Genomic DNA, 27,952 nt, shown 5'->3' on the forward strand with positions numbered 1-27,952 from the left:
TTTTCGCTCCTGTATTGATAACGTTAGAATAGTATACAGTTTTAGCATCAGAGAGAGCATTTTTGTATTTTAACATATGATCTGAATACATTCCCTTCTGTACATCAAGACCCTTGTTAATTCATTTGTCTTTCCTTGAAGTGACGTCATCAACCCTGAAAGGGCAGTGCAGGCTCTTTTTCCTTAGGAGACTGCATTTCTTTTATGTGGGAGGTGGCATACTTCACACCTTCTATAACTCTGTGACGGACGGTGCGATTTTCTATGCTGTAGTGTGCTGGGCCACCAACATCAAGAGTGATGTTACTGAGATGAAGAGATGCGGACAGCTCATAGATAAGCATCGAGATAAACAGAAGGGGTTGCATATGGTGGTCATTGATTTGGAGAAGGCTTATGATAGAGTGCAAAGTCAAGAAGTCTGGAAGTGAATGAGGGATAAATTAAGACCAGAGAAGTATGTATGTAAGATTATTCCTTCTATAAAAAGTCTGTAAAAACTAATTCCAAGTGTTGAAATTGAATAACGATAGACGGCATAACATATCTCTATAATTTTTCTGGACATATCTCATCCCATGTGAATCCATGATAAAAAGATATGCAACATTTTGTGGAAAAAGTGACTTTACAGATGTATGTCCTGAAATCTCATCCTGTCCAACAGAGACCGTCAGTCAGTCGGAGAAAACAGGTACGTGAAATCACATTGAGAATCCTAATATTTGATGTTCTGAAAACCTTTGAGATGATCTTCATGGATGGCTCTCCAGATGATGTCATGCGTCATGCACCACCAGGGGCTGTTGGGATAGATTGCCATGGCTACTACCGACACGTACTCAAAAAAAGGTGGTGCCCGATTAACTAACAAAATGATGTTGCGATAAGACGCCATAACAGTTGAACTTCATTTTTTGACTACATGTGAAACGTGAATGTGAAAACCCCAGAATCCACATAAACAGCTTATCCAACCATAGAGAGGGCAGGTAATATAAAAGAAAATAACTCATTATAATACCCATTTTTTGATTTCAGCTTCAGTATTTTAACTCCCGTTCCATTTATTCTTTTTGACAAATACCTCAAAAACATTAAAGACAAACTTTTACTGTTATACAAAAATGTCTTTGTGTTAATTCTTCTAAACGAATAGATTTGCAAGTCCCACATGCAACTGCATCTTGAAACACTTCACTAGTAAGGCCACTTTTTATTACTTTTAAGGAGATGGCATGTGAAATGGAATTTGTGGATGTTATCTCTTTGGCAATATTTTCGTTCTTTGAAGGGTTTTCAAAAAGCTCTCTCGGATCTCTTTAGTCCGCAGGCAATAGATGATTGGATTCAGCAAAGGGGGAATAATGCTCTGGAGTAGAGACGCCATGATGCGCATATCTACTGAAGTGCTAGACACACGGTAAGAGATGGAAACTCCAGCGGCATTGAGAAAGAAGACTGAAATGACCAGAAGGTGAGTTCCACAGGTCGAGAAAGCTTTGAGTCGCCCCTCTGAGCTGGCAATCTTGAACACTGAATGGATGATTCTGATGTATGAGAAGAGAATGTATGTCAGTGGGATGAAGAGGGTGGACAGAGAGATGGTTAACGCCACATAGCTGTTGATGGTGATGTCAGCACAGGTCAGTTTCACAACAGACACGTGATCGCAGAAACAGTGGACAACCATATTGGGTCCACAGAATGGCAACCTGACTGCTAAAATGACGGGAAGTATTGGACCACAAAGACCGCCAACCCAACAGCAAACAATGAACTTTAAAACTTGTGTGTTCGTCATAAGGCTAGGATAATGCAAGGGGTGACAAATAGCCATATATCGATCATAAGCCATGAGACCAAGAAGAAAAGACTCTGAGGTGATCAAGCCGTGGTAAAATAAAAGCTGGATGAAGCAGGCAACAAAAGAGATAGCTTTATAGTCAAACATGAAGACTACTAACATTTTAGGAATGATAACTGAAGGCAGGATGATATCCAGAATGGCCAGACTGCAGATGAGCATATACATTGGAGTATGAAGACTCTCATCCTTTACAAATATAAAAATAATTAAAAGGTTTCCCAGTAGTATCAGCAAATATGCAGACAGGAAGACACCAGAAAATATTTTCTTGCTGTCCTGATCTTGGAAACCAGGAAACCCAACAATGATGAATTCCTGGACTATGGAAGTGTTTGGGTTCATTCCAGACATGCCGATCTTCATATAGCGTCTTAAGCATAACCCTGGAAAATAAACAAAAAAAACCCCACAATTTTTGATATTATTTCATGTCACGCACAAGCTTGGTGAGTGTTTTGCAAGGATTTATTGAAAAAGACGAGGATATCATTGACTAGACAGCCACATAGCAACACAGAAGGACAAGCACCTGGCGGTGATAGACATTTTGAACCCGCCCACTCCTGTCACTTGGTATATATGGACAGTGCTGTTAGTTTTCAACATGTGTTTAATGTGTTTTATTGTTATTTTTGTCATGTTTGAATCATTATTTTCCATACTTTGGTATTTCTTTTATGGTTATATTTGATGTATTAATTGTGTACTTTAAATGTCCTAATGTTCCTGTTGAGGTTTAAATCAAAGATCAATATGCCTTGTTATTGGTTTTAGAACTATTGACTATTTAAAAGGAGTTGCTTGACATCTTTTTAAGTGGCTTAGACAGGCACTATTATTTTATTGTTTTTAGTGTGGCCTGCTTGCTTTTCACTTGTCTTGTTTTCTATGAACCTATGACGCTGTGTTTTTTAGAGGACTGAGTAAACAAGTTTTAATTTTGGGACATGGTGGCTCTGCTGGGCCTTCTGGCTGACTAAAAACCCAACAAGTTTCTGCAAATACTCAAGGCCCTTTTAACTCTTTCAGGGCAGATGTCGACTTTTGTCAAAAGGATGGGTTAACGGGGTAACTGTAAACGGTGACAAAACCCACCATTATGTTTTAGTTGGACACTCTTTGCTCGAGGGAATGTTAGATTCATTGGTGTGACCAAGCAGAAAGGAGCAAACAAATGGAATCGACATCTGGCGAGAGATTATAGTGAATGCGTAAGGCAAAATACTTTGTGGAAGATGTTTTTGCACGTTATCAGACTCCAATTTTGATACAAGTAATTGAAGATGAATGTGAGATACTAGCATCAACTGATCGTGATGCAGTTTTGTGTGGCTGACATGCCTATAGCAACGTTTGCCTGGGAGGACTGCCACTTACGGTGACAAGAGGTACAAACCAGATAGTGATGCACTATGACCACCGTTGCTGCCCCCATCCCCTGCCATGTAAAGACAGCCTGGGAGCTAGCGTGCCGCGTGTTCGTGGTGACCAAAGCACACCTTGTTGATTTCTGTGCGAAACCATTGCTTTGTGTGCTTTTCAGAAAAAGGTTTGTTTTTGAAAAAAATATTCAGCCCTCAATGAGTTGAACTTAAAGAAAGCTAAGTAAAATTGCATGCTAGTGCATAAACACTTCAAGCATATGAACATTTTGCATTTGATTTTATATTTTAAGGCTTATGAATATTGTAGATAATCAAGTTGAAAGCAAGCTGCATTGTGTTAGCTAAGATTGCTCTATGCAGGAGTTTAAGAGTTGATTATCAAAACAGCTGTAGGTGTTCAGCTCCAGCAGCTTAGCACCCTTATCAGTGAAGCTGCGTGCTACGCTTTACCCGCACAGCTGCCTATGATTTTAGTCTTACTGGATGCTGGTGCAACAAGCAATTATTAATTGGAGAGTTCAGTTTCTCATATGTATTTTCTTGTGTGATTTTGGGCTATACAAAAATAAATTGTATTGTATTGTATTGTATATGTGGGTCACTCTGGTTCCAACTTAATGATGAGGGCCAATCAATTAAAAGGCCTCCAATTTTTATTAGTTTAAAATTAGGAATGGGAGAACATGAGGAATGTAAAACATATTCAGACGATGGTCATCTCTGGGCCAGGCGACAAGCACGACCTTTGAGACTTAATGATTGTTATAAAATGATTGACAAATATTAGGGGAAAGGAGTTTAGAAAGCGAGGTAATTGTTATGAAAACAGGTGCTGCACAAGGTCATTATATTGAAGACAACATGAAAAGTGGATGACGAGAGATATGTACGAAATGGGGAAGTTTTGTGATTAGAACTGAAATAAAAACAAGCCGTGCCCAATCCACCAGGCTCACTTCATGAACTGAGACAGGCTTTGTGTGCTCTGCAATTGCTTCCTATGCTAAGCAATAAAGTCTAAATTCATGGGGGACAACTAGATTTGCATATAAGGGAAATAGATCTGTAGATGACACCATAAATGTGGGCAATCACTTTGTGCTAGAGCATCGGGACTGTAACAAAATGTACGCCTCAATACTGTTTATAAACTTCAGTTCATCTGCTTCTACAAACTGGACAAAAAGATTCCATCTCTAATTGGTATCCTCAGGTGGCACTTGATGCCGCTGCTCTACTGCCCAGTTGTTTGCATGCCTATGGAAAAATCATCTTAGAGAAAGCAGTACTGGAATCACTGGGAAGTAGGGTCCTTTTCGTCCAATTGGCTGGACCAGCACTGACTCAGCTATTGAACAGCCATATTGGCCGTTGTCTCCAGCACTCTGTGTCTGGCTTGTCTGACTCCTTGTTGTTGATATTATTGTTTTACATTTATGTTAATTAGTTTCTACTTTGTTTTTCATGTATTTTCTTACAAATCTGTATCCATATATATGATAGTTCTACATTTAGCAAGTGATGTAATCTATTCTTGCATTTGGCCTTGAGAGTTGTTATAGTGCTCTGTGCCTGCACTTGGTGAGCAGCGCCATGCAAGAACAACGTAGTTGGTAATGTTGTTTTGTATTTCTGAGATGATGGATTTTTAAGAGCCCAATTATTGAAACATGAGAGTGAGCCCATCCATAAAAGTCATTGGTTAACTGGAGAAGACAGACTAGGGGGTTCAAGAGAGATTTCATTGCCTGTAAGGGGTCTTGTTGCCCTTTGTTAAGTGAGAGCTAATAAAAGGGGTATCAGCTTTCCTTCAGGAAAAGATAAGTATTTTTGTTGAAATGTTATGAAATTTGAGCTTAGGGAAAGCTAACAGAACACTGCCTTGACAACCAGAATCTACAAGAGCTACAATGACTAAGGAAAATATAGGTGGCTTATTAACTCTTTAAGGGTGGGTGTCTACTTAGGTCGACATTAGTTAACAATCCATGGATAGAGGGCAGTAATCAGCTGTAAATGTAGACAGAACCCTCTGTTACATTATAGTTCGGTTCTGTTTGCTAGCAGTATGCTGCTTGCAGAATGTGTTACACTGGTCCCACTGTTTCAGCCATCTTGTGCTTCATACTGTGACCACTGCCTCTGGCCAGGAGCAGCTGATGGTGACCAATTGTGCAAACACAGTATGCAGCAGCAGATGGCTGAAACGGTGGCACCAGTGTAACACATTCTGCAAGCAGCATGCCATTGGCTGCTTCTAACATTATCATACAAAACTATGTTATGCAATAGTATAAAGGATCATGGAACATAAAACACACTGACATTTGTCATAAATAAATATTTTATGGTGATTTATGTGTGAAACCATTGCTTTGTATGCTTTCATAAAATTGAGTTAAAACAAATTCAGCCCCTGGCCAAAACAGAAATAAAACAATTAGCCCTCAAAAATTTAAATTAATATTCCAGTTTTGTTTGCAAAGGTAAACTCTGAGTAGCAATCTATTGTGTCTTGGTGAATTATTAGAATTACTTCACATCTATAGCCGACTATACTTCCTTAGAAGGCTGGTGTCCTTCAACATCTGCAATAAGATGCTGCAGATGTTCAATCAAACGGTTGTGGCGAGCGCCCTCTTCTACGCGATGGTGTGCTGGGGAGGCAGCATAAAGAAGAGGGATGGCTCATGCCTGGACAAACTGGTGAGGAAGGCAGGCTCTCTTGTAGACACGGAGCTTGACAGGTTGACATCTGTGGAAGAGCGACGGGCACTGAGCAGGCTCCTGTCAATCATGGAGAATCCACTGCATCCACTGAACAGGATCATCTCCAGACAGAGGAGCAGCTTCAGCGACAGACTGCTGTGACCATCCTGCTCCACTGACAGACTGAGGAGATCGTTCCTCCCCCACATTATGCAAATCTTCAATTCCACCCGGGGGGTAAACGCTAATATTATACAAAATTATTGTCTATCTGTTATACTTTCATTGTTATCACTCTTTAATTTAATATTGTTCTTTATCAGTATGCTGCTGCTGGAGTATGTGAATTTCCCCTTGGGATTAATAAAGTATCTATCTATCTATCTATCTATCTATCTATCTATCTATCTATCTATCTATCTATCTATCTATCTATCTATCTATCTATCTATCTATCTCCTTCTGCCTTCCACTGGATTGCAAATTGTGTGACTTTTATTTTCCCTCAGCTGTCCTTATTATTAGTTCTTTACATGATTCAGGAGAGAGCCTTTAAAATTAACAAAATGGACCCGTGTCCAGAGCATTCTTCAGTAGAACGCTGACTTTTAGATTTGTAATTAACATTTTATTATGTTGTATTGAAGCCGTATTCTTGTAATGTAATGTTAATGCAAGTTTGTTTAATGCTATATATATGGGAAAATGTTATTCCATAGAATTTAAATCGTATATGGGAGTGCATTAAAAATGTGAGCATATCTTATGAGACCACCTCTGGTATACAGTACATTTGGTTACGTTGGAGATTTAATAATATGCCTTGAGTTTTATTGTGGTTAATTCTATGGTTCACATAAGTGCTTGACTGGGTAATTTAAATATAACATTGGGTACCAAATTGAGAAAAGTAAATCTCAGGATTCTTAAGAGAATTATTGCTAAAGATAAACAATTGTGCTTATTACTATTTAATGTAATTATTGCCATCTTTACTTCAGTGAAGTATAATAAACCCTATCTGTGTTGATTTTAACTCAGCTTTTTAATATTCTGTATCTATTAAGGTGATAAGGTTGTAAGCTGATTTTTTTTGTATTTTATTTTCTTGCTCTTCATCTACTGCTGCCGGGTATTCCAGTTGGGGAGGCACAGTGTAAGTCATATCCAAATCCACAAGTCCCACAAATCATGTCTTCACCATGACACAATCTACAGTTTTGTTCTGATCAAAGACAGAATTGCATTTCCATGATTCATTATTCTGAAATGCATTTTTTTCTAGCAAAAATACTGTATGAGTGTTGTTAAAAATAAATGTACTATATTCTCTGTTCAAAGCCTTGCACCTTCTCATTATTATAAAACGTTTTGTACTTGAGTACTTTTGAAAGCCGGTACTTTTCTTGTTGTACTTTTTTTTTTTTTTTACATAAATACGACTTTCTTCAGTGAAAGTAAACATTTGATGAAATACTTTTACTTAAGTATCATTTCTGAGTTCTTTTACATCTCTGCTCTGGCTAAGGCCTACTGTTGTAGTTGGAAGTAAGCTGGACTGGGTAAAGGTAGACAGTCAAGCTAAGCTGGGCAGTCAATGTCTTGCCCTGCTTGTGTATCTTCTATTGGATACCTCACCTCCATTTTGTCATGTTTGTAACTCCATTTCTTGACAGACACTGACCAGAAGAAGACATTGATTTCACGCACTTATAGTTAAGACAAGGGAGTTCTGGGTCTGCTTTGTGTGTTTCTTTTCCACCACTGTAAATATTTTCATTTGTATCAAGATTGGGGAATATTTAAAGTGTGTAACATTTTACCTTTCATTCTTGACTGATTTATCTGTTTTTGTCTGTTAACTGGTGACACTGAGTAGAGTGCAGGTGAGAAATAAAAGGGTAAATATGGTCTGGACTTCACTCCGGTGCTTCTGGAATGCGGAACTTGCCATCATCTGAGAATGAGCATGGTTGTTACAAACTTATATTAACGATCTTTGTCACAGCCCTCATATCATCTATGGTATTTCCCTGTCTATTGATTTTCAGATATGATTCATGCAATTAGAGGTTCACAGACAGGCTGGAGCCCATCATGTACAAGGCAGTAACCATCCCTGGACAACATGTCAGTCCACACTTGTGTACCCACACATTCCCTCTCTTTTATCAGGCAATTAACCTAACCAGGGTGTGTTTGAAGTACTGGAGGAAATCTGGAAAAGCTGCAACAAGAACACACAGACTCAGAATCAATCAGAATATGACTAGATTGAGAATGGTGCTCAGTCTCCTGAAGGTGTGAGTTATTAGTACTAAATGCTTCATATCTACAACATGCAAATTTGTGTTCAAATTGAAGTAAAATATCCATACATGGTCATCCCTCCTTATCTAGTTCAGAGTTGCAGAGACAGCATCAGACACCAGGCAGGAGCCACATTTGGATGAAACAGCATCCATCATTAGGGCACACTCATGAACATCCATGTTCAGTCATGCAGTGGCAATTCAGAGATGCCAAATATTATTATATAGAGATGCTTGGAAGTTCCTGAAAACAGAGGAGACTTAGTTGTGCTGTGGTTGGACCTGGCCAATGCCTTTGGGTTCAATTTTCACTAACTGGTTGAGCTTGCACTACACTGCCACCATGTTTCCAGCAAGATCAAGGATCGGGTCCTGAATTACTGTGATACTATGACCAGGCTGAGGGTCACTTCTGGATCTGGCACCAGCTTGTAAAATGAACAATAACAGGCAGTACCTTCCCCATTATTCTTTTTGCCCTAGCCATGAACATGGCCGCATGCAGAGGTAACCTAATCAAGTCGGATGTACACCAGCCCCCCATTTATGGAAGGCATAACGATCACAACAGTATCAGTCTCAGGGAGTAGGTGGATTCTACAAGGACTTGGAAAAACTCATCACCTGGGCTAGGAATGAGTTTTAAGCCCACAAAGTCAAATGTTTATGGTGAAGACGAAGGGTAAGGTGGTTGATAAATTCCACTTTTCTTTATCCAGATCTACCATTCCCTCCATAACAGAACAACCTTCAACGGGTTGGAAAATGGATGGTTGAATGGACAATCTAGAGTCTGAGGAAGCTCTTTGACTCAAGTTTAACAGACAACATTGCCATTCAGAAGGCCATCGAGACATCAAAGCCTGGGACGACAACTAAGGCTTGGCCAGCAGATTTAAGGTATAGATTTATTAACATTCTATCCTACCTCGAGTCCTGAGGCCTCTGCTGATTTATGCGGTTCCACTGAGAATCTCAAATGGAAGATCAGTGGTTTTCTCTGCATGTGGCTGGCCCTCCCTGCAGTCTCAGCTGCACTGCTCTGTTATGGGCCCAGTAACACCTTGTAGCTTCCATTCAATGGCCTCTTAGAAGAGTTTATGGTTGCACACACAACATAAGCCCTACAGTACAGGGACTCCAGTGATCAGAAGGTGTCATCAGTCGGTATTGAAGTAAGGAGAAGGGTGAAAATGTGGGGCAGAGAAAGCAGTGGAGGTGGCAGAATCATGCATAAGGCAAAGAGCGCTGGTGGGCAGCATAGCAGTTGGCAAAGGGGGCATTGGATACTTCTAAAGACAAAGTTTGGAAAAGCCTAGGGCAAGGAGAGACACCATCTTATCCAGGAAGAGATTTTAGTAGGTGTAGAGGAAGAGCAGGTGAGCAGGGCAGTGGGGCTCAAACAGCACGGAGCAGGAACAAAGTGGAAGAGTGTCCTGCAGAGCAAGATTACCTGGTTTAACATGCGGGAAGAATTTAATTGTGTCAGGCTCCTTGTACAAACTGTCTACGATGATCAACCAGGCCAGCAAACCTACATGTCTGGGGCAAAAGTGACACAATGTCCTCTCCTCTGTGCTCTGGAAGAGGATCCTTAGAACATCTCCTCGGCAGCTGCTCAAAGACCTTTGGTGAAGTTTGTTACTGCTTGCATCATGACCAGATAATCAGAGTGGTTCCCAAAAGCAAGTATCATCACACCATAAAGAAGACCTCCTTCGTGAAAGCTGGAGAGAAACCCTGCCCAAAACCAAAAACGAGGACAGGCCTCCTTTCTATGGTACCTGACTGGCAGCTGCAAGTTGACTTTGCTTAACAGCTGAAGTTTCCACAAAATCACTCCAGCCAGACATGATCATCATTTCTGAAGTGACAGAACAAAACCCCTGATCATGCTGGAACTCACAGTACCCTGGGAAGAGCGTATGTAAGAAGCAAGCAAGAAGAAAAAGTACAAGGAACTGGTGGAGAAGGTGGAACAGAGGCTGGAAGACGCTCTGTGAGCCCATAGAGGTTGGCTATAGAGGATTTGCAGGATATTCACTCTGCAAAGTTCTCAATCTCACTCAACTGGGCATTACAAGAAAGGCAAGGAGGAGGGCCATTAATTCTGTAAGTGAAGCTGCAGAGAAAGCCACCAGGTGGCTTTGAATTAAGAGGGCTGATCTCTTGGTGGCTGCTACTGAGGCACAAGACAGGCCATGATAAACCCCGGCTGGGTCACCTGGGTGAGGGTCACTGAAAGACTCAAAACACCCTGTGACACCAGGAACATCACTGAAGATGCATCTCAAGGCATTTAGTAGATGTATATTACATATTGGGAAGTGAAAGGAACATTGAAACATTAAAAAAGAAAATCCCACACAGACAGACAAGCTAACCACTGTGCCACTGTGGTACCTGAAATAAAATATTCTTTTGTAAACTATCATGTTCTGAAATTGCATCATTAAAAGTACTATTAAAGCCTTTTTGCATGAGATTTATCATTCTGTATTACTAATCTCTAACTACAAATAACTCTATAAAAATAAATTCACTTTTAAATAAAGATAAAGATGCACTTACCTTTACCTACTCAGGCTGCAGTGCTGAAAAATCTCCCCCGTAACCTCAATTTATTTCCTTATTCTACCTTGGGGAACTCAACACCTTAATTAGTAAGGCAATTATGACTCTGGCAAACAAACATTACATAGCATCATGGGAAAACTGATAAGCTGTACGATCTATTTTAAATGACTATCCATATTATCACAATTAGAGGAATTAAAATTGAATCTCTCTCTCTCAGATTCTCTGCACTTATATTCACATATACAGTGTGTGTGTGTGTGTGTATATATATATATATATATATACTAGCAAAATACCCGCGCTTCGCAGCGGAGAAGTAGTGTGTTAAAGAAGCAATGAAAAAGAAAAGGAAACATTTTGAAAATAACGTAACATGATTGTCAATGTAATTGTTTTGTCACTGTTGTGAGTGATGAGTGTTGCTGTCATATATATATATATATATATATATATATATATATATACACACACAGACATATAAACATATGTATATACATATCCATACATACTTTGTATATACATATAGACATACACACATACATACATACACACACACATATACAGTATATATACATATCTATATATACACATACATATCTACATATATATATATATATATATATATATATATATATATATATATATATATATACTATATTCTTTGTGCGAGCAACTGTTGCTGGGGTGGCAGAATCCATCAAGGAAGAAAAATGAAAAACATTATTTGTACAAAATCTTAATTTATTTATCCATTCCTAAATAATTAAATGGGCAGACTATTTCGTATCAGTGCAATACGCTGTTTGTTAAAACGGATGACTCCTGCTCTTACGTGCAAGTCTGCGTGGGTATTATGAACTATCGTATCTGTTCAAGTTCTATTTAAATTTTAAATAGAAGGAATTTTTATTTAGTCGACAGAAATATAAGTTAAATGTAGGCATCATTGCATAAATTTTTCTTCACCATAGAAATTTAAAGAGTAAATTCGCCTTACATTCCAACCAAAGATATTTGTGTTGACTAAATCAGGGGTGTCAAACTCAATTGCACAGGGGGCCAAAATCCAAAACACACTTTAGGTCGCGGTCCGAACAGGATAAACATTTATTGAACACACTAAAACTAAACTTTTAAAACTTTTAAAACTTAACTTTTTTGAACATAAATATGAATAAAAACAGACAGGAATATTATTCCGGAATAAATCAACTCAAACCTTAAATAACTTATAATATTTTTCTCTCCATAAAAATATATCCTGTCTAAATTATACAAGTTAGAAATAAAGTAAACGTTAAAAGAACAAACATTCAAATTTCTTTACTCTTATGTAATTTTATATAAAAAATAAACTTAAATTTTAAATATCCCAAAAGATTTTGCTCTCCATAAAAATATATCCTGTCAAAATTATACAAATTCAAATATGAACATGGTGCATAACAAAACCTGGAAATATAAATAAAATGTGTTCTTTTCAGCAATAACAAATCAAATCATTCAGTTGTCTTTGCTCATATGTCATTTTATCAGAGCTGGACGCCTGGCATCTTTTTTTGGTAACAAATTCGTTTCTGTTTGGTGTGAGGTTCTGTGTTGTGGAGATTCTCAGGATGGATTGCAGGTGCTCATCAGTGAGGCGACTCCTGTGTGCTGTTTTGTTAGTCTTTATCACTGAGAAGAGCTTCTCACACAGATATGTGCTACCAAACATGCACAAGGTTCGAGCCGCATGTAGACGGAGCTGGAGCATTTCTGCGGGAATGGAGTGAATAAACTGTGCGGGCCCTGCAGTATCATACTTTGCCATCTGTGTGCCATTACACTGCACCTCAATCACCTCCATCTGAATTTGCACAGGTGCAGTTTCCACATCAACAGCAAATGGGTTGCGAAACAACTCAAAATTCTTTTTTTGTTCTTCAAAGTCACCAAAGCGCCATGCGCTCAGTTTATCAGTAAAGTGCGTATTTAGGAACACCGTAGTGCCGACTTAGTTCAACATTACTTGGCAACAGGGAAAGTGGGGCAAGTTGCACTGGTGCATTTGTGTCTCCCATAAAAGCAGCTTCACTTGAAATCACTTTGTGATTTTGTACGGGTAAAAATGTCTGCTGAAGTGTCAGATTCTTCTTTAACTCTTCTGCTTTCTGTATCTTGTGCATTGCATTCAGGTCTTTTAGATTATCTTGATGTTTTGTCTCATAGTGCCATCTTAGATTAAATTCTGTAATTACAGCCACATTTGCTCCACAAATGAGACACACGGGTTTACCGGCAATGTCAGTAAACATATACTCAACCTCCCATCAGTTTTTAAAGGCTCTATGTTCAGAATCACCTTTTCTCTTCGGCATCGTGTGGGCTAGCTTCGCAATAACTTGCAGCATCATAAGCTACGTAGATTTGATTAATGCGGTAAGTGTTCGGCAAGGCAGCTGAAGCTCTGCATTGTGGGATCTGTAGTCTATTGTGTTACCAGCGCTTCATATCCCCGGGCCATTAATAACAATAATACAGTATATAAAATGATCTCGCGGGCCGGATATAATTACACGCCGGGCTGGATTTGGCCCGCAGGCCTTGAGTTTGACACATATGGACTAAATAGAACTTGAAAAGATATATTTTTTCGAATGTGATCACGCAATTCAGATCGAGCTGACGCGCACTACAGTACATTGAGCCCGCGTGCTATTGTGGTTTTGCCTGCGTGCCTCAATAAGTCAACCTCTCCTCGCTCTTACTTTTTTACCGTTCATCTAATGAATACACTGAGTATGGCTTTACCAAAACAATCATTGATAGCGAATAAAGTATCCATTATTCATAAAGCTACAATTGGTGATCTGTCTTTCTGCGTTTACCGCAAATTTTTTCATACGTCTCAAACCAAAGGGATGCAAAGGTACATACTTAGTGCATCCCCTCTCGGGAATCGAACCTCAGTCGTCGGTGCTAGAGGCAAAGGCTCTACCATTGCGCAACGGCGTGTGGTTTATTGATTTGAGCGTATGTAGATCGGGGTATATATATACATATATATATAAATATATACCCGCGCATCGCAGCAGAGAAGTAGTGTGTTAAAGAAGTTATGAAAAAGAAAAGGGAACATTTTAAAAATAACGTTATATGAGTGTCAATATACAGTAATTGTTTTGTGAGTGTTAGGAGTTTTGCTGTCATCAAGGATTTGATTATCATTATTTCTTTCAATCAGGTTCGTATTTGTAGGATGTGTTCAAGTTACATTGTCAATCGTTGTAAAGATAACAGGTTTTATTCATCGATTCATTTCTTACTGCATCAATAAACAGCTCGTCTTCCTCTTTATCTGAGATGTGACACAGTGCATGCACGGGTTTTTTTTTACACTGTCTTCCTTTAGCGGTACATTGACTTTTTCCACCGTGTGCTTTGTTTCCGCAGTAGCTGCACTTATGAATATGCTTGTATTTATCAGACGCTTCATATTTTTTTGCTTCCTTCTCAATTGTGTAATTCGGTTTTTGTTCAACACTCTTTGGAACTGTTGCTTTTTGTCTGTGCACTGCGTCATTTCACGTGAGCCGCTCGGTGTACCTGCATCGAAGGTTTCCAGCTGTGCTGGTGCTATCTCGTGCAATGTCCACGGCTGTATTTAATGTTAGCTAAGACACGGCACTTAAAAGTTTTTCTCGCAGTTTCGCTGAGTTTGTGCTAAACACCACCCCGACTATCTCATCTTCCTCTGCATAAGCAGTCCTTCACCCGTGACCCGTAACTCTGCCTCCCACAGGCATCGAGCAGAAGTCTATTATAGTATATGGACGAAAAAATAGGTTCCAGTTATGACCATATACGTGTAGAATTTCAAAATAAAACCTGCCCAACTTTTGTAAGTAAGCTGTAAGGAATGAGCCTGCCAAATTTCAGCCTTCTACCTACACGGGAAGTTGGAGAATTAGTGATGAGTCAGTGAGTGAGTGAGTGAGTGAGTGAGTGAGTGAGTGAGGGCTTTGCCTTTTTATTAGTATAGGGCTTTATATATATATATATATATATATATATATATATATATATATATATATATATATATATATATATATATATATATATATATATATATATATAATGCTTGTGGTTGGTTGACCAGTTAGCATTCATACGCCATGTCCTTTAAATTACAAGAAGCAGCTCATAGATATGTGACACAGGATCTGCCAAATAATAGTAATAATGTACTCTTTACATGACACGTGTTTTATCTTTATTGGGGCTCATCAGGTGTACACTCTTTTGCATCCCCTTATGAAGATCGAACCTTGGATATCATTGCCTGAGGTGAACCTCTGATGCTGTGCCACGGATGCTGATTTGCTTATCAGACAGCATGAAAATCGGAGTGCAATAATACATTAAGTCAGAGGTTTGATCCCCATAAGGGAATTCAAAAGTGCAAAGTGTACTCTTTGTATTATTTGGCAGATACTGTACCACCCATACAATTTAGATTGTGGTTCAGACTACGAATGCCATGAGAATATATATATATATATATATATATATATATTGTGAACTTTGCCCGGACACAGACAGGCGGACATGTTGTCTTAAAACCACCACACGTTTATTAAACACAATATTTTACAATAAAGGTCACAAAGACCCAGTCCAATGGTCACACAGACCTTAATCACGTGCACAAAACCCCCAAATCACTCACAAAGTCCTGGCCACAATGCCTTTCTTCGGGCCGCCTCCACTCTCTCCAGCCTCGTCCTTCTTCCACCCGACTCTAGCCTCGAATGAATGGAGACGGCCCTTTATAGAGGACCCGGATGAGCCCCAGGTGTTCCCGGCAATCTTCTTCTGGCCACGCCCCAGTGTGGCGGAAGTGCCGGCTGTCCTCCCGGCTGCTCTCCGGGCGCTGTCATAAATCTTCCCCCCAGCACTTCCTGGTGTGGCGGAAGTGCTGGGGTAACAGGTCCCCAAGGCACTGGGGCGCCTCCTGGCGGTGACCACGGGCTCCTACAGGGAAAGGCTTCCATGCCCTTGACCCGTGGCCCCCAAAGCAACCCGGAAGGCGAACCCCACGTGATCCAGGCTGGGCTCTGACCCTCTTCCGGTCCCTCCTGGCATCCCGGCCGGGTCATGGCCCCTGGCATCCCTGACAATATATATATATATATATATATATATATATATATATACTAATAAAAGGCAAAGCCCTCACTGACTGACTGACTCACTGACTGACTGACTCACTGACTCATCACTAATTCTCCAACTTCCCGTATAGGTAGAAGGCTGAAATTTGGCAGGTTCATTCCTTACAGCTTCCTTACAAAAGTTGGGCAGATTTCATTTCGAAATTCTACGCGTAATGGTCATAACTTGAAGCTATTTTTCTCCATTTACTGTAATGGAGTTGAGCTCGAAAGCCGTGGGGGGCGGAGTTTCGTGTGACATCATCAGGCATCCCAAGTAATCGCGCAGTACGTAGAAAAAAAGGAAGAGCTCCAAAAACCACTGAAGAAAACATACATTATATAATTAAGAAGGCAGCGAAACAATTAGAAGCCAGCGAGTGACATATAAAACCATTTTCAGCGGCTCACGTGAACTGACGCAGTGCGCCGATAAAAAGCAACAGTTCCAAAGAGTGCTGAACAAAAAGCGAATTACACTGCTACGCTCAAATAGACAAACCACATGCCGTGGCGCATTAGTAGAGGCTTCGCCTCTTAGCGCCGAGGTTCGATTCCCGAGAGGGGATGAACTGAGTATGTACGCGCGCTTTCCGATTCATTTTAGCCTCGCATCCCCTTGGTTTGAGACATATGAAAAAATATGCACTTAATGCAGAAAGACAGATCACCAATTAAATCTTTATGAATAATGGATACTCTATTCGCGATCAATGATTGTTTTGGTAAAGCCATACTCAGTGTATTCATTAGATGAACGGTAAAAAAGTAAGAGCAAGGGGAGGGTAACTTATTGAGGCACACAGGCAAAACCACAATAGCACGCGGGCTTGATGTACTGTAGTGCGCGTCAACTCGATCTGAATTGCGCGATCACATTCTAAAAAATATTTCTTTTCAAGTTCTATTTAGTCCATATGTGTCAAACTCAAGGCCCGCAGGCCACATCCGGCACGGCATGTAATTATATCCGGCCCGCGAGATCATTTTATATATTATTGTTATTAATGGCCCAGGGATATGAAGCGCTGGTAACACAATAAACTACAGATCCCATAATGCAGCGCTTCAGCTGCCTTGCCGAACACTTCCCACGTTAATCAAGTCTAGCTTATGATGCTGCAAGTTATTGCGAAGCTAGCCCACACGATGCCAAAGAGAAAAGGTGATTCTGAACATAGAGCCTTTAAAAACCGATGGGAGGCTGAGTATATGTTTACTCACATTGCCGGTAAACCCGTGTGTCTCATTTGTGGAGCTAATTTGGCTGTAATTACAGAATTTAATCTAAGACGGCACTATGAGACAAAACATCAAAATAACCTGAAAGACCTGAATGCAATGCACAAGATACAGAAAGCAGAAGAGTTAAAGAAGAATCTGACACTTCAGCAGACGTTTTTACCCGTACAAAATCACAAAGTGATTTCAAGTGAAGCTGCTTTTATGGGAGACACAAATGCACCAGTGCAACTTGCCCCACTTTCCCTGTTGCCAAGTAATGTCGACCCAAGTCGGCACAACGGTGTTCCCAAATACGCACTTTGCTGATGAATTGAGCGCACTGCACACTGAGTTCGCACGGCGCTTTGGTGGCTTTGAAGAACAAAAAAAGAATTTTGAGTTGTTTCTCAACCCATTTGCCGTCGATGTGGAAAATGCACCTGTGCAGATTCAGATGGAGGTGATTGAGCTGCAGTGTAATGTAAAATTACATAAGAGTAAAGAAATTTGAATGTTTGTTCTTTTAACGTTTACTTTATTTCTAACTTGTATAATTTAGACAGGATATATTTTTATGGAGAGCAAAATATTATAAGTTATTTAAGGTTTGAGTTGATTTATTCCGGAATAATATTCTGTCGACTAAATAAAAATTCCTTCTATTTAAAATTTAAATAGAACTTGAACAGATACGATAGTTCTTAATATCCACGCAGACTTGCACGTAAGACCGGGAGTCATCCGTTTTAACAAATTTAATTATTTAGGAATGGATAAATAAATTAAGATTTTGTACAAATAATGTTTGTCATTTTTCTCATTTTTCTTCCTTCATGGATTCTGGCACCCCCAGCAACAGTTGCTCGCACCCCAAAGACTGTATATATATATATATATATATATATATATATATATATATATATATATATATATATATATATATATACACAGGTATATATATATATATGTGTGTGTATATGTATATATGTAGATATGTATGTATATATATGTTTATATATATGTGTGTGTATGTAGATATATATACACTGCTCACAAAAATTAAAGGAACACTTTAACGAAACACATTAGATACATCAGATCTCAATATGAAGTTTCAATATCTATACAAATAACGACAGGGCAATGTCTTAGGAACAAAAAGATGCCAAGTCTTTTAATGGAAATAAAAGTTTTCTTTCACGTCTATCACAGCTGCTCAGGGTGAACCTGCTCTCGTCTGTAAAAAGTAAAGGGCGCCAGTGGCGGACTTGCCAATTCTGGTGTTCTTGAGCAAATGCCAGTCGAGCTCCACGGTGCTGGGCAGTGAGCACAGGGCCCACTACAGGACGTCGAGCCCTCAGGCCATCTTTATGAAGTCTGTTCCTGATTGTTTGGGTAGAGACATTCACACCAGTGGCCCTCTGGAGGTCATTCTGTAGGGCACGAGTAGTGCTCAGCCTGTTCCGCCTTGCACAAAGGAGCAGGTATCGGTCCTGCTGATGGGTTGAGGACCTTCTACGGCCCTGTCCAGCTCTCCGAGAATAACAGCCAGTCTCCTGAAATCTCCTCCATGTTCTGGAGATTGTGCTGGGAGACACATTAAACCTTCTTGCAGCACGTGTGGATGTGCCATCCTGGAGAAGTTGGACAACCTGTGCAACTTCTGTAGGGTTAAGGAATCGCCTCATACTGCCAGTAGAGATAATTACTCAAGCCAAAACTAGCACGAGTGGAAAACCAGCCAAAAAGATCAAGAGGGAGAAACTTGAAATGACCTCCACATGTAAAACCAGTCCTGTTTTGAGGGTTTTCTAATTGTTGCCACTTTAGTGCACCTGTCGTTAAGTCCATGAACACCAATACAGCTGAAAGTGATTAACAATGACCTCAGCTGCTTAACCAACCAGAAAATTATCAGACAGGTTTAATTGATTTCATGCCAGGCCCAATAAAAAAAGTGTTCCTTTAATTTTTGTGAGCAGTGTATATATGTATATATATGTGGATGTATGTGTATATATGTATGTATATTTATATGTATGTATATATGTGTGTGTGTATATATATATATATATATATATATATGACATCAACACTCATCACTCACAACAGTGACAAAACAATTACATTGACAATCATGTTACGTTATTTTCAAAATGTTTCCTTTTCTTTTTCATTGCTTCTTTAACACACTACTTCTCCGCTGCAAAGCTGGTATTTTGCTAGTGTATATATATATATAAATATATATATATATATATATCTTTATACTAATAAAAGGCAAAGCCCTCACTGACTGACTCACTCATCACTAATTCTCCAACTTCCCGTGTTGGGAAGAAGGCTGAAATTTGGCAGGCTAATTCGTTACAGGTTATGGCACCATCTTCACAAAATTTCATAGGCGGCTTCCCCGCACTAACCGAAACGCGATGTACGTACTTATTTTGATGGTATGACACCACTGTCGGCCGCTATATTAAACTTTCCAACATCAGATTCACTGACTCACTCATCACTAATTCTCAAACTTCCCATGTAGGTAGAAGGCTGAAATTTGGCAGGCTCATTCCTTACAGCTTACTTACAAATGTTAAGCAGGTTTCATTTTGAAATTCTACGTGTAACGGTCATAACAGTCAACAATATCCACCATATTAAACTTTCTTATTTACGGCCCCATCTTCACGAAATTCGGTGGGTGGGTTCCCTTTCGCTAACCGAAACCGATGTATGTACTTATTTCGGTGGTATGACACAATTGTCGGCTGCGATATTGAACTTTCCAACGTCACCAATTCTCCAACTTCCCGTGTAGGTAGAAGGCTGAAATTTGGCCGGCTCATTCCTTACAGCTTACTTGCAAAAGTTAAGCAGGTTTCATTTCGAAATTCTACGTGTAACGGTTATAACAGTCGACAATGTCCTCCATGTTGAACTTTCTTATTTATGGCCCCATCTTCACAAAATTTGGTAGGTGGCTTCCCTACGCTATCCAAAACCGATGTATGTACTTATTTCGGTGGTATGACGCCACTGTCGACCGCCATATTGAACTTTCCAACGGTCTTTGTTACCTATGGGCCCATCTTCAAGAAATTTGGTACACGGGTTCCCAACACTAACTGAATCCTACTTACGTACATATATACGTCCATAGCCTGCAGTTCAGTCATCGTTTGAGGCAGCGTTGGGTCCCCCATCCCAACGCCTCCCACGTTGTTGGCTGCCTGCCTATATAAGGCCGTCTGTCACTCCGGTCTCTACATTCCCTTCCTTGCTTCGCCACGGGATTCACGTCTCCCTGCTGATAACTGCAGCTTTTTATTTAATCCACGGCTTCTCCGCTATTTTATTGTTCATTTATTAAGATTATAGTTATTGTGTAGGTATTTTTGACTTACTTTACATTATTCAGGTACACATTTCCTTTATCATTCCAACTGTACCCCCATTAACATGTCTATCAAGGTGATCACGATCAATCAAAGAGCTGTCACTTGCTGAGTGGTTTCCATGCCCAGAGATGCCACCTGTCTTTTCCATTCTCTGTGTTACATATTGCACAAGAACATTGAGTCTTATGTATTGAATGACGGGGACAGGTTCAAGGTGTGGACTGATGACGGTACAGGAGATAATTATACTACACAGGAGCACTAGAAGAGTGAAATGCTTAAGCCCTTCACCTATGGATCTGCATGTGAGTTGATGGCTGCCGCTGAATTGTTCGGTTGTCGCTTTCAAGTTTACCAAAAGGGCCAAATATTTTACACCTTTGGACAACCGCCAATGCCTCTTAAACATCTTAGATTGACAGGTGACGATTTCAGTAGTGGACACTTTGATGTTTATGAATGTTTCAACTCTCAAAAGCTGGATGTGAAGTTATCAATGAAACCAGTTGTATGCTTACAACTCTTGACAGATGCCGAATGTCACTTCAACACAAGTCCTACAAATACTGTCGTAATTGAAACAATCCATGAAACTCAAACCGATTATGACAGCAGTAATCCAAGCTGTGAGATTTGAAACAAGATTACTGTTTACATGGCCAACTGTACGTTGCATGCTCAAGAGTAAGCTCAGCACACAGCTTGGTCATATTACAACCGGAGGGCTGAACTGACAACGTGGTATACAAAGAGATCCTTAACAAATAATTATTGGTATATTTTCCTTCAGTTTAAAAAGGTTTACTTTTCTTCTTAATAAAAATTTTAAGGCAGTACTTTGCCGCTGCGAAGCGCGGGTATTTTGCTAGTGTATATATACTGTATGTTGTAAATGTCAGAGGGGTTGGCGGACATCCCAACCAGAGAAGGGGCAGGTTCCTTACCCAGATGGGAGGATCCGAGCAGACAGATGGACATCCCAACCAGGAGAAAGAAAGGACCCAGACCTGGAAGTGATGGCTGGAGTGGATGGATGGACAGCCCATCAGAAGATGTCACTAGGGACTCTTTATTCCCTCAGGATGCTAGACGGCAGCAGCCTTCTGTATCAGTGCCCATTTGGGAACCAGCAGGGAATGCTGGAAGAAATAATTTGGCAACAAAGAGTGGCGTTTAGGGGTGGCAAGTGGGGCAACTGTCCCAGGCCCAGCGCTTAAGAGGGCCGCGCTTTTGAGGTCCACGTGTCCTGTTTGAGTGGATTTGCCATGTTATATTCTCCAGTATATAGATATATTTGAGACGCTTCTAAGAGGAACCCTTTTAAAATCCCTCTTTAAGATCAAATTCCGTATATGAACATCTTTGAAAACATTCCATTGTCCACCTTCATTGCCCGAAAAGGGTCACCAGTATAATCCCTTCCTAAAATAAGTATAGCCCATTAGTTGCTGGGTTGGCTTCTGTTTTGACTTGGGAACAACTGATGGCTTGTCGATTATGACTCCTTCATGTCCAGAGAGCCTGCAATCGTTTCTTAGTCAAGTCTTTGGTTCAGTTTGCTACAGTAGGCCTAGTTGAAACAGTGTGGGAAGTATTTGGTAGTGGAATGCCCAGCAACTTTTTATTACTGGTTTAGGCATATCGCTGTCAACACCATGAGTGGAGGAGATCATGACACACATTTTTAATAGATTATATCATTATATTTTGATTAAGTCTGCGTGTTATCTCACAAAAATGTAGCTGAATACTGTAATGAGAAAATACGGTGTATGTTAACATTATTTTTATTAAATTCACATGCAAGTTCCCTGCGGTGGGCTGGCGCCCTGCCCAGGGTTTGTTCCTACCTTGTGCCCTATGTTGGCTGGGATTGGCTCCAGCAGACACCCCGTGACCCTGTGTTAGGATGTAGCAGGTTGGACAATGACTGACTGACTGACATGCAAGTTTATGCAGTCCACAAATACCAGTAACAGCGTTTGACGTAACCGACCCCGTGTGGGGTTGAATAGCCCTAGGCCCGGCACACTCCTAAGGCCGCCTCTGCCAGTAACACAGCCGTGCTGGGATCATGGGCACTCCCTAATAAATCGGACTTCCGTATGACCCAGAAGTACTTCCATCGGGCAGTGGCCATACACACCAGAAGTACTCCTTCTTAATAAAACGGCCTGCACGCCCTTGTCCAGGTGAGTAGGAGCTGGGAAGATGAGGAGAAACACTCGAATGGAGGAGGGCAGTGTGGTGGTGAGAGGAACTGAGAAAAGGTATTGTGTTTTGTGGAGAGAGACAACCTGTGTTTGTGCTTGTGTTACTTTGCGTTACTTGTACTTGTGTTACCTGTTACTTGCGCTTGTGAAACCTTATCTCGCTTATATGTGTTTAAAATTAATTAGATATATTCCATTTAAGTCTTTATTATTATTGATTTCTACACAAAAATCACATTTTATCACACAAATAGACCAGCACTTTCATTGATAAATGTGACCTAGCATAGGTAAATAGTAAATATTAAACATATTTGATGTCTATGTTGTTTGTAAGTGAGACAAAGTCAACATCTGTTATGTAGTTTAATGTGAAACCATTTGTGCCAACCGTCTTTGTGCTTGTGTTACTTTGTAGAGGAATTGGTGAATAAACCATCCTTTATACGAACCCAGGACTCACTGTGTGAGCGTATTTGAAGGTTGGGGGCTTGCTGACGTCCCTGGTTCCATCACAGTATATATAGGGGTTTATTAAAGTATAGGGGTTTAGTAGAGACTGCAATCTCTAACAAATCTTTTCCCAGGGAGCATGCGCCCCCTGCTGGATACAGCCCAGGCTTAAACTCCATAGGACATCTGTGGAGAGACCTGAAGATGGCAGTTTACAGGTACTTTACGCTGAATCTAACAAAGCTTGAGAGTCTCTGACAGGACAAATGAGATAAGCACTCCAAATCCAGGTGGTCAAAGCTTGTAGAGAGTTTACCCAAGAAGATTCATAGTTGGAATTTCTTCAAATAGGATTTTTACAATTAAATGTCTAAAATGAATGAGAGATTTCATATTTTTGTTTTTATTAAATTGGAAAACCTTTTGAAAACATGCTTTTACTTAGTCATTATGGGTTATTGAGTGTAGATTGATGGGTTAAAATGGCTAATAACATGTGTAGAAAGTGAAGGGGTCTGAATACTTTCTGAATCCTCTTGCATACCCAGAAATAGTTAACAACAATTGAATACATTTGCTGTCAGGGATTAATACAGTGTATCAAATGCCAAAAAAGAGGAAGAAAAATAATAAGCAAATATATGTTCATTATGCCAGTATCAATAAAATAATTTACAAAAAAAAAAAAATCAGAAGGGATAACGCTCCAGCAAAATCTTAACTAAAACACACAAAAAACATTCAAAGAAACAATCAAACCAGGAGACAAATGTGTTCAAGTGCCCTCAAATGTCAACACTTCACTAAACATGACAAACAGAGAGAAATGGATGCAAACTCATTCACCATATATAACGTAATCAAATATTTCTTTACAGAGTGAAATATCTCACTGACGTTCAAAATTAAACTGTTACTGTGGCACGGTGAATTTCATAGAAATGGCTTCACTCCATCTCGATGGAGATCCTTCCTCTTCAGAGCTTCTGCTGCTGCTGCTGCTGCAATTCACTAGCAACGCCACCTTGTGGTAAGTACTCTTCCAAGAGATGCATTTTGTGGCGCATATGGTGGAGGCTATCATTTTGGCAAAATTTGAGTCCTTTGAAATCTTTTTACGAAGCTGTCCCTGATCTCTTTAGTTCGCAAGCAATAAATAATGGGGTTCATCAGAGGAGGAATCACGTTCTGAAGTACGGCCGCCATGATTCGCATATCTGCTGATGTACCGGGCACGCGGTAAGAGATGTAGACTCCAGCAGCGATCAGAAAAAAGACTGAAATGACCAGAAGGTGAGTTCCACAGGTGGAGAAAGCTTTGAGTCGCCCCTCTGAGCTGGCGATCTTGAACACTGAACGGATGATTCTGATGTATGAGAAGAGAATGTACGTCAGTGGAATGAAGAGGGTGGACAGAGAGATGGTTAACGCCACATAGCTGTTGATGGTGATGTCGGCACAGGTTAGTCTCACAACAGACACGTGGTCACAAAAACAGTGAAGCACTTTATTAGGTCCACAGAATGGTAACCTGAGAGCGAGAACAATGGGGATTATTGGACCACAAAGCCCCCCAACCCAACAACAAACAATTTGTTTAAAAACACGACTGTTGGTCATTATAGTAGGATAGTGCAGTGGGTGACAAATGGCCATGTATCGATCATAGGCCATGAGACCAAGAAGAAAAGACTCGGCTGTAATCATGCCATGGTAAAATAGAAGCTGAATGAAGCAGGCCACAAATGTGATGGCCTTAGAGTCGAACATGAAGACTACTAACATTTTAGGAATGATGACAGATGAGAGTATAACATCCAAAAAGGCCAGACTGCAGATCAGCATGTACATTGGAGTGTGGAGACTTTCATCCATTGCAAATATTAAAATGATTAATAGGTTTCCTAGTAGTATTAGCAAATAGGCCACCAAGAAGATGCCAGAAAATACTGCCCTGCTCTCCTGATCCTGAAGTCCAGGAAAGCCAACGATGATGAATTCCTGCACTTGTGAAGTGTTCTGGTTCATCCCTGACATGATGCCCTGCACACAATGGTTCAAATGTTAAGTATACTCCTGAAAAAAAGCACAACGTCATATCATATTATTTTCTAGTCAGAATACATGCCCATTCCTAAAGTGTCAATCTCAAAAACTCCTGCTTTTTTATATTTGCCCTTCCCAAGATTTCTTCCATTTTTTTTGGGGGAGTTTTTTCTTGTCTTCTTGGGTAGTCATGGCTGGTAGGAGGAGGCTTTCAAAAAACAGATGGAGCATCACAAACATTTGTAGTAATGAAATGCATTGCATCTTTCATTCCAACAGATGGCGCATTACAATCTTTTGTTATAATGAAATGCATTGCACCTTTTATAGCAACAGGAGGTGCATCACAAATATTACTAGCAATAAAATGCATTGCATGTTTTATTGCAACAGATGGTGCATCACAATTAGTTGTAGTAATAAAATACATTGTATTTTACATTCCAATTAGATGGTGAATCACAAACCTTTGTTATAATGAAATGCATGGCATCTTTCATTCCAACAGATGGCGCCTCACAAACCATTGTTATAATGAAATGCATTGCATCTTTCATTCCAACAGATGGTGCATCACAAACTTTTGTTATAATGAAATGCATTGCACCTTTTATAGCAACAGGAGGTGCATTACAAATATTACTAGTAATAAAATGCATTGCATTTCTTATTGCAACAGATGGTGCACCACAATTAATTGTAGTAATAAAATACATTGTATTTTACATTCCAATTAGATGGTGAATCACAAGCCTTTGTTATAATAAAATGCATTGCACCTTTTATTGCAGCAGATGGCGCATCACAAATATTTCTAGTAATAAAATGCATTGCATGTTTCATTCCAAGATCTGGTGCTGATGCGCACATATGCATACATTTAGCACTGCTTTTACAAAGCCCATACCAAATGGCATATGGCAGAGACTTATCAACTGGGGAGACACACAGATACTTGTCCTTTTTTAGAGGTGGATAAGTTGATTTCTGTCTGTTTGGCAATCACTCTGGGTTGGACATATTCAGCATTAACATTTGCAGTGCACAATCTGTTGGAATTAATTTTTTAATGCAAGTAGTAATAAAATGCATTGTATTTTTTATTCCAACAGATGGTTCATCACAAACATTAGCACTGCTTTTCAAATTCCATACCAAACAGCTTATAACGAAGACTTAGCAACTGAGCAGAAACACAGATACACATACGCTTACATTAAGGTTGATGTTTTCACAGTGGGTAATGGGGGCCTATTTACCAATCGTGTTAGTCAAAAATTGGACAGGAGGTGAGCAAGGTTCCTTGAAAGGACAGAATCTACGATGCAGGGATTAGGGGAACACGATCAAGAGAGGAAGCGCCAGGCAAGAGATATGGAAACGCACAAAGAAACTGAATATATGCAAACGAGTAATGCTGAAGATACACATATGGCTAGAGATATCAAATATCAAGTCAAGTCAAGTTGGGCAGCATGCACAGGTACAGCACGTTGCTGTACCCAATACACGATGAAACAACTTGGGATCCCGGTTGGCAACCCCCCCAGGCAGACACACGGTCCAGTCCCGCCATCCGGAAATTATCCTCTATCTGCTGCAGCCAAGTGTTACGTGGGTGACTGCTTGGCCTGGTCCAGCCACTCAGGTCCCCAAAAATGAGGATCCTGCAAGCCAGATCACCCTCAGGGAAACGCGCCACATGGCCGTAGTAACATAACTGATGCTCCCTCACAATGCAGGTAATGTGACTCATTTGGAACTCCATGAGCATCCACTCATTCGACAAGTTAAACCAACGGTACCCAAGGATTTTTCAAGAGAAACACAGTACCGAAGGAGTCCAGTCTTCATCTCAGGTCACTGGATAGCATCCATGTCTCGCAACCATATTGCAAGACAGGAAGTAACAGGACTCTAAAGACTTGGACCTTTGTCCTTTTGCATAGATTTTAGGAGCGCCACACACCCCTTCCCAGTGACCTCATGACCCCCCATGCTCTCCCAATCCGTCTACTGACTTCACAGGAAGAATTGGTTGTTCATGGCAATGTGTGGGATTATAGATCTAAAACAGTGGGTGCGTGTGTGTGGCTGAGGAGCAGGACTGACGTGTGGTGTTCATGAGCTGATTGTATGATTAGGACAGCCATTGAAATCAGCACTCTGTGGATCGTCATTACGACATCGCACCCACAGGTGCATATAAAGGGAGCCTGAAGAGGCTAGTGGCCTGCCAGGCCCACTGAAGCATTCCTGGTGTGAATTTAGACTATACAAGAAATAAATTGTTGTTGTCATTGTGACGGACAGGTTGGGAAACAAAAACAAAAGTCAACATAGAAGGTGGATAGGAGGAGATAGATCAGATGAAGAAGTCGGTATGGTGGACAGCAGTTGTGGAGGTCAGGGAAGTGGCCCCGAGAGGAGAGAATAGTTGGCACTCACAGGGGGCCGGGTTGCTCCCGCTGAGTGCTTTAGGGGCAGGAGTGACCAACAACTCAGAGTGGGTTTCCACCAAAGGCCAAGGGATGGTAGTGGGAAAAGGAACAGCACTTGCAGGGTCT

At 40.3% G+C, this 27,952-nt stretch overlaps 2 protein-coding genes across 2 annotated transcripts; both read right to left on the reverse strand.

Annotated features, from left to right (window-relative positions):
- Positions 1 to 1,261: 1,261 nt before the first annotated feature.
- LOC120524337 (olfactory receptor 6N1-like) lies at positions 1,262 to 2,221 on the reverse strand. Its single transcript, XM_039746200.1, has one exon. The coding sequence runs from the start codon at positions 2,219 to 2,221 to the stop codon at positions 1,262 to 1,264; it is 960 nt and encodes a 319-aa protein (XP_039602134.1).
- Positions 2,222 to 24,419: 22,198 nt separating this feature from the next.
- Positions 24,420 to 25,376, reverse strand: LOC120524338 (olfactory receptor 6N1-like). Its single transcript, XM_039746201.1, has one exon. It carries the CDS (start codon positions 25,374 to 25,376, stop codon positions 24,420 to 24,422), a length of 957 nt encoding a protein of 318 aa, XP_039602135.1.
- Between the last annotated feature and the right edge of the window lie 2,576 nt (positions 25,377 to 27,952).

This window comes from Polypterus senegalus, chromosome 2 (assembly GCF_016835505.1).
Source record: "Polypterus senegalus isolate Bchr_013 chromosome 2, ASM1683550v1, whole genome shotgun sequence".
In the NCBI taxonomy this organism is placed as follows: domain Eukaryota; kingdom Metazoa; phylum Chordata; class Cladistia; order Polypteriformes; family Polypteridae; genus Polypterus; species Polypterus senegalus.

What these genes read in the sequence shown, in the direction of transcription:
- LOC120524337 (XM_039746200.1), bottom strand. Translation starts at nt 2,221, where the DNA reads ATGTCTGGAATGAACCCAAACACTTCCATAGTCCAGGAATTCATCATT.
- LOC120524338 (XM_039746201.1), bottom strand. Translation starts at nt 25,376, where the DNA reads ATGTCAGGGATGAACCAGAACACTTCACAAGTGCAGGAATTCATCATC.